Source organism: Eutrema salsugineum, unplaced genomic scaffold (genome assembly GCF_000478725.1).
Source record: "Eutrema salsugineum unplaced genomic scaffold, Eutsalg1_0 scaffold_1, whole genome shotgun sequence".
Classification (NCBI taxonomy): domain Eukaryota; kingdom Viridiplantae; phylum Streptophyta; class Magnoliopsida; order Brassicales; family Brassicaceae; genus Eutrema; species Eutrema salsugineum.
The window spans coordinates 891480-899619 of record NW_006256909.1 but is presented as its reverse complement, the minus strand read 5'-3'; the positions used below and the strand labels follow the sequence as shown (position 1 = coordinate 899619).

Sequence of the window (8140 nt, the reverse complement as noted above, 5' to 3'; positions counted from 1 at the left end):
CACTATCCTTTTTTTCTTCCAACAAAATCATTCACACGAGAAAATCTGTCTCTTGATCATACTTTCATGCAAAAAAAAAAAAAAAAAATTATCTTGGTAATTTTCTTGAAACCTCAAACTGTTGCTGTTTCCGGTATATTATTTGATGATACTATAAATGGGTAAACATCCTATCTGAGCGATAATTATTCTATGTAATTTTACGCCGTAATTTGTTTTTTTATATAGTGATTTCATATTCGTAGAATTGATCGTATGCAATATAAAATATGAAGATACGTTTGAGCTTGAAACTATATTTGGTGAAACTGCAATTATTCTTTTAATTTTTATTTTGTTGAGTAAATCTAATAAAAATAGATATGAAAACTTACAGAAAGGTTGTTATTTGTGAGGTCAATTGTATAACATAAACCGACTTTAAAAGATTAAAGTATGAATGACTGTCACTATAGTTTTTGATGTGCTATTTTTTTTAGTTAAAATGATAGTCGGAAAATTAATGTTGTTTGTGAGTCACAACCCTAAAAAAACATAACCGAGAGAAAAACGTAAAGTTATTAAATTTTTGTATTGGATTTATTTTGTAACAGAAGTGGAATATACAGAACAGCAAAAAACTGTTTAGAATTTGTCGTTGAGTTCTACTCGATTTTTTTTTTATATGATGTATCCCCTTATGGGAAAAAAGCAAAGCCTAATACTGTATGCTCATTTAAAAGATAATTTAATTTTAATGCTTTATTGATTAAATTTAAAGTTTTTGCTTTAATAGGTTACCACCGCTTAATCCATCATTAAAGAGAATATTAACTTTGATCAACATTCTTTATCCTTTTTTAAGCATAAGAACATCTGAGCATTTTCAAATCAGATATATCTGATGGAAGGCAATAATTACATGATTCAACGTAAAATTTTATCGGTTAGCCAATTAATTACTCTTAGTAAACAAAGACCTAATTACACAGTTCTACCTTGTTGATCAAGATTGTTGTAAAACCAGAAATAATATTTGTTTTACAATTATTTGAATTCCGTCTGCTGCATGTTGCAGGTATTTGACCAACGACTATACATAGAAAACAAATTATTCAACAAAAAAAAAAAAACCTTTTCAGTTCTACCGCGCGGTAGGATAAATAGCCATTTTTTTATAATAATTTTGGTTCCATGTCTTACAGTTTTTAATTTAGATTGCAGGGAAAAAACCCTTCTGAATGGTTGGCTACTAATAAATATAAAAAATAATACAAATTATAAGGTCTAACATTGATAAACCAAACCGTGTGTGTATAAGCCGAGAAGAAAATTACATGAACTTAGTTATAGTTAGGTTTTATTGAAAGCAAAATAAAGACTGAATCTAAAATTGAACAAAGAATAATCTATTTTTAAATTTTAAATTAAAATATAAGAGTGTAAATTCAAAACCGAAGACATGTCAACGTCTCGAACAATTCTATTCAAAGAAGGTTTTATTTTGGCTACTATTTTGTTCGTAAATAGAAAAACGAGAAATTTAAATGTAAAAGAGACGAATATTCATCAATTATAATCCAGCAACACGATTTCAATCAAACAATTTTGACTAAACTTCCATTTAAAGTTGGAAAAGAGAGATATTTTAAGTCAAAGTGATTAAAGATGGATGGGTGGTTCTTCAGCAAAACGGCGCCGTAGAGATGTCTTATCCTACATTACAGCTGGTTGTGGCAGACATCATAGGGCCTACGTATATTTGAGCTTTACTGTACGTAAAGCTTGAACATATCTAGTTAGTTCTTACTGTACAAACAACTCTATTCTTTCATACACACACATACATGATAAATTACGAATATAAATTAGTTTTTTTCAAAACTCTAAACTAACTTATGAAATCTGTAGAGAATTGAATTAACAGAAAATTATATGTACAGTCTTAACTTTAATCCATTTTTATCGTGCATGGTGCATCGGGATCTAGTTCGTCATTTTCCAAAAAATCTCATTAATTCAACCAGTTAATCTCCATTAATTTGTTGTTGAAGGTACAAACATGTTACATAAATAGAGACAGCATCGTGTACGCATAATATTGTTTGATGTATTGCAAAATCATATATATAAATACTAGCAGCGACCCACTTGGTTTTGGGATTTTGGAAGATAACGAAATAAAAAGATGAATTCAAAGGATGCAGAGTTATATATGTCGGGTCATTTAGAGCCGTGACCAAAAGTTTCGTCGTAATTTCTACGGTCGGTCATGAGAAAATTTTGGACTTTTCCTCGCCCTTTTGTGGACTTGTATAGTTTTTGTCGGTTTAATACATTTGTATTCGTATCTTATTTTTAATAATGAAACGTATGTTCACGATAAGAAAAAAAAATAAATTAAATTAAATTTCAAATTGTAAACTTTCGTTTTTTAGAAATGAGTCATATACAAGGTTAAAGTCTAATGGTATATCCAATTTATAAAATGTTACGAGAGTGCATTTGAGTGTCCTACCATTATTGTACCAACTCGTATGGGGTTTATCTAGTAGATATTCAGCGTCTTTATAATTTAACCACTCTTGATTTTTCTTTTAAAAAATTAGGTTAAGAATTCCAACTTCTTGTTGATTGAAACCTAAGATCTTCAATTCGCAAAGAATCTTTAATCTGTGTGTTTAAGTGTTCAATGATTGCTAAAAAAGGTTATTAATGATTGCCATTGAATATACTAAATGCATAAAAATAATTTGTGCTAAGCAAGAAAAACGATAGACAGAAACATAACAATCGTTAAATGATAGTTTTAAACATGTATGTATAACCACGAAAAGTTTTACTATGTATTTCAAGCAATAATTTTTTTGTTAAGATTGAACTATTATAATTGTATCGCGTTATGCGTCTCCCATTGCAACCAAAGAGTGTTTTTGCTGTTAGTTGTATTGTAACTCACATTTTCATAGCCATAGTGTATTAATTTTGAAATGTTTGCAAAGACTTTACGAAAACATATTATAATAATAAGGTGGAAGATGGGAATTTGTAGGGCTAAAAGCGAAAATGGAAATAAAAGTAAAGAAATGTCTTTCTCAATAAGAACACAGATCCCAACGGATTCAAACAGCAAATTTGTGCTTTGCTCTTCTCTCTTATAATAATATCCTCTCGAAACCCTCTCTATATCCTAAAGCTCCTCCCTTTTCTCTTCTCATCCGAAACAAAGAAAAAACAAAACTTTGATTTTTGCAGATAAGCTTAAGAAAAAAAGAAAAAGAAAAAAGATGGTGTGTTCGTTGTTTAGCCAATGATTGCTATTTAGCTTACCACTTCGAGAGATTAAAAAAAAGAGAGAGAGAGCAAAGATACATTATAGAAAGAAGAGAGGAGAAAAAAAAATGAAGTCTTTTTGTGATAATGATGATAATAATCATAGCAATACGACTAATTTGTTAGGTTTCTCATTGTCTTCAAATATGTTAAACATGGGAGGAAGAGGAGGAGGACGAGAAGCTCTTTACTCATCTTCGTCTTCTTCAGCTGCAAATTCATCTTCTTCTTCTGTTCCACCACAGCTTGTTGTTGGTGATAACAGTAGCAACTATGGAGTGTGCTATGGATCTAACTCAGCAGCAGCAACAGCTGGGGAAATCTATTCTCAAATGTCTGTGATGCCACTCAGATCTGACGGTTCTCTTTGCTTAATGGAAGCTCTCAACAGGTCTTCTCACTCGAATCATCATCACCATACTCAAGGTTAGTAGCAATGTGATTTAATTAACGATACTTTGATAATCTTTAAGTTTTTCTTTTTATTTTTCTTTGAGTTGTTGCTGTGTCTTGTTTGATGGGAACATGTTTTGTTTTAAGGATTTATGTTTTTTTTTTAAAAAATTTTTTGACGTTTTTCTGGTTGTTTTTTAGATTCATCTCCAAAGATGGAGGATTTTTTCGGGGCCCATCACAACAACACAAGTCACAAAGAAGCCATGGATCTTAGCTTAGATAGTTTATTCTACAATACCACTCATGAGACCAACAACAATACAAACTTTCAAGAGTTCTTTAGCTTCCCTCAAACCAGAAACCACCATGAGGAAGAAACAAGAAATTACGGAAATGACCCTGGTTTGACAAACGGAGGGTCTTATAATGTAGGGGTATATGGGGAATTTCAACAATCACTGAGCTTATCAATGAGCCCTGGCTCACAATCTAGCTGCATCACTGGCTCTCACCACCACCAAAGTCAAAACCAAAACCACCATCAGATCTCTGAGGCTTTAGTGGAGACTAATGTTGGATTTGAGACAACGACAATGGCGGCTGCTGCGAAGAAGAAGAGAGGACAAGAGGACATTGTGGTTGTTGGACAGAAACAGATTGTTCATAGAAAATCTATTGATACCTTTGGACAACGAACTTCTCAATACCGAGGCGTTACAAGGTTTTATTTTAAAAATATTATTTGACTTTTTTGGTTAGTAAAGTGTCTTGTACTTATTCTAAGGTTTTTTTAATCATGTGAAACAGACATAGATGGACTGGTAGATACGAAGCTCATCTTTGGGACAACAGTTTCAAGAAGGAAGGTCATAGCAGAAAAGGAAGACAAGGTTTAGTGCTTTTTATTTTATTATAAGATTGTTTTCTTTGAGCTAAATATATTGAAACTTTTCTGATACAATTTTTTTTATTTAATATGTCACTGACATTGACATTTTTTTTTTAATGTTTTCCTCTATGTGTGATTATGGTTTGATGATCCTCTTCTCAGTTTATCTGGGTAAGTACACACTTCAATCTTCATGGATTCATGATATCCCCCTAAATTTTCTCGGGAAATAATGATGGATTTTGACTGCTTTTTGTTTGATTGAATCTTTTTTAGGAGGTTATGATATGGAGGAGAAAGCTGCTCGAGCATATGATCTTGCTGCACTCAAGTACTGGGGTCCCTCTACGCACACCAATTTTTCTGTATACCATTTTCCCTAGCTTCCTTTTTTTTTTTCATTTCGAACTCTATATCTCTTTTGACGTAAGTGTTTAATATTATGCTAATGGAGTTTTTATGGGTTATAAATAGGTGGAGAATTATCAGAAAGAGATTGAAGACATGAAGAATATGACTCGACAAGAATATGTTGCTCACTTAAGAAGGAAAAGCAGTGGTTTCTCTAGGGGTGCTTCCATATATAGAGGAGTCACAAGGTCATTTAAATGACATTTTATTTAACTTTATAATATATAGTTTTCATTTCGTAGAAAAATGTGAAATATTGACTTTGTGTTTCTCTTATAATAGACATCACCAGCATGGGAGGTGGCAGGCTCGGATCGGCAGGGTTGCCGGAAACAAAGATCTCTACCTCGGAACTTTTGGTAATTTTTTGCTAATGTTTTTTTTATTGTGAATAATAAACACTTATAAATTGCTTGTATCTCAAGGAATCTTTCTTACTCTCTTAGGAACTCAAGAAGAAGCTGCAGAAGCCTATGACGTAGCAGCAATTAAGTTCCGTGGCACAAACGCTGTGACCAACTTTGATATAACGAGGTACGATGTTGATCGCATAATGTCTAGTAACACACTCTTGTCTGGAGAGTTAGCTCGAAGGAACAACAACAGCATCGTCGTCCGCAACAATGACGACGAGCAAACCGCTCTAAACGCTGTCGTGGAGGTTGGTTCCAATAAAGAAGTGACTAGTCCGGAGAGAGTTTTGAGTTTTCCGGCGATTTTCGCGTTGCCTCAAGTCGGGCCGAAGATGTTCGGAGCAAATGTGGTCGGAAATATGAGTTCTTGGACTACCAACCCTAATGCTGAGCTTAAGACCGTTTCTCTTGCTTTGCCTCAGATGCCGGTTTTCGCTGCTTGGGCTGATTCTTGATCAAATCTAATGGCTAACTATGGTTTTTCTTGCTTTAGTTTCCAAGTGTTTCTGCTTATCTCCGGTTTTATCCGGTTGAATTAAAATTCGGTTTAGTTTTATCGGTATAAATAGTATTTGCTTAGGAGCGGTATATGTTTATTTTGGGTAGTATTCATGTGAAACAGAATGAATCTCTCTATAACATATGATTTCAATGCATCTCTTTCAAATTCTTTTCGCTTAGTTACATATATATGAGTACGTAATTCCGTTGGTTTATTTTAACATAGTATTCATGTGATTAAGTAAATAGAGTTTGGTGAAATCATGGAAAATGATATCAATAATATTACGAGCATGATTATTTTGAAAAACCATAAGAACTTATATGGTTATTTACGTAAAGTGAACAATTAGTAACTGATTTGATGGCATTGATGATTTTGGCAACTGATTAGAATGCTAATTTCTTGTAAAGATATGGTAAGAAAATATGAAAAGAGAATGTGCATGGGAATGAAATGACCCATATCTAATAATTAGGTTTCTTGTCACTTTATTTTTTTTGATACATTGCTCTTTTAAATACATGTACAGAGATAATAAAATTGAATGTAAAATATGTAATGTCTCTCCAATAATGCGATTTGCTTTATTGACCATATCGTCCCACAACAATCCAACATACCTCACCACCTTATTACTAAATTCCCTCCTTTTGTCTCTTTTTCACACCCCACCGTATCAGCTTTTCCCTAAAGTTTCACCAAAATTTTAAAATATTCCCTCCTCCATGATATTTAGGGACATTAAAAAATGATAAATGTATATTTTAAATTTTAAGTCTATCAGTTTGGAGAATTTATTGCTCTGGAAACTTTTAAGAGCCACTTACAATGAAATAATTATGCCGGAAGCAAAATTACTGTACCCATACGTGGGGGGTAAATGAATGAGTGGTTCAATGCTGAAAGTTACCTTTGATTTTGAACATACGCAATGTCCTTCCCACATGTTTTCCCAATTTTCCACACGTGTGGATGAGTTGGGCCGTGGATGAGTATAATTACAAAACTGGCCTACTTTATTTTATTCGAGAAACACGTGTGATTTTATGTCTTTCACACGTCTGGAAGAGTTGGTTTTAAATCCGGAGGTGAACGTTGGGCCATGGCCCAAATTTGATTTCAAAATCTCATAAAATTAAGGTCTAATCAGAATTCTCCTAAACATAATTTAGGTTCACATGGAGACATGGAGTCATTTAAGCTTAGATATTTTGATAGATGATGGTTCCTGGTTATGCTCTCTTTAAAGATGGGAAACACACAAAACTCTCTTACCCTTTGGATCAGTTTAATTCGGATGTTTTGCATTAAGTTCACTTACAAATAAAAATCATGAAAATAAACAGCATAAACTCACAGTTAACTCACTGCTTGATGAAACTTTGTTGATTATCTCTATAAACAGACGTAAATAAGAACTAGATTTTAACCTCGTGCGTCCGCACGGGAATGTTTTATTTTTTAATTCTAATATAAGTTGCATTTATCTTTTTTGTTTAGACAAAATTTATTTTTGTTATTTATTTTTTTAAATCAAAAAATTGTTCTCATATTTTAATTTTAAACAGTAAAATTTGTATATTAGTAGAATAAGAGTATACGTTAATTAAGTATACATTGATCTAATGTTAATTATAAACTTTGTTATTATGTGAATTTAGATTTACACATAAGCAATCTATATATCTATGAATTTGGTAATTCATCCGTTTAGTTGTCTTAAATCATTTTTAATATCTTACATGTTTTGACAAACTAACCCGTATAAGACTATAATTATAATTATATAACCCTATAAATATTTATTAATATGGAATATTTGGACCAATTGATTATGAAAAAACATAATAATATATTTATTTACTCTTTGTGCTATTAAAAAAAAAATATATATATATATATATATATTAAACGAGCTAACATGTTAGTTTAATTATCTCAAATCATCTTAATGTCTTACATGTTTTAATAAATTAACTCATGGACCTTAAATATATATATATAACTCTAATTAGCTCGATCATATTATTATATAATATAAATATTTATTAATCTCAAATATTTGATATTTTAAACCGATTGTTTATGATAAAATACGATAAAATATTTATTTACTATGCATTTTATAAAAATATTATTTAAATGTAAAATTTAAAATTAAATCTTTCCTATATTTAAGAAATTCTAAAGTATTAAAATTATTATCTAAATTTT

General features: G+C 31.4%; 1 protein-coding gene across 1 annotated transcript; it reads left to right on the top strand.

Moving 5' to 3' along the window:
• The first annotated feature begins 3195 nt into the window (after positions 1 to 3195).
• On the top strand, positions 3196 to 6081 carry LOC18030101 (AP2-like ethylene-responsive transcription factor ANT). The gene is made up of 8 exons (XM_006411791.2): positions 3196 to 3738; positions 3907 to 4429; positions 4516 to 4598; positions 4760 to 4768; positions 4874 to 4962; positions 5072 to 5196; positions 5291 to 5367; positions 5455 to 6081. Exons 1-8 carry the CDS (start codon positions 3381 to 3383, stop codon positions 5874 to 5876), a joined length of 1686 nt encoding a protein of 561 aa, XP_006411854.1. The 5' UTR covers positions 3196 to 3380; the 3' UTR covers positions 5877 to 6081.
• Positions 6082 to 8140: the final 2059 nt, after the last annotated feature.

What these genes read in the sequence shown, in the direction of transcription:
- LOC18030101 (XM_006411791.2), top strand. Translation starts at nt 3,381, where the DNA reads ATGAAGTCTTTTTGTGATAATGATGATAATAATCATAGCAATACGACT. An exon ending in CAATACCGAGGCGTTACAAG is followed by an intron (nt 4,430 to 4,515) that starts GTTTTATTTTAA and finishes CATGTGAAACAG; the next exon opens with ACATAGATGGACTGGTAGAT. An exon ending in ATATATAGAGGAGTCACAAG is followed by an intron (nt 5,197 to 5,290) that starts GTCATTTAAATG and finishes CTCTTATAATAG; the next exon opens with ACATCACCAGCATGGGAGGT.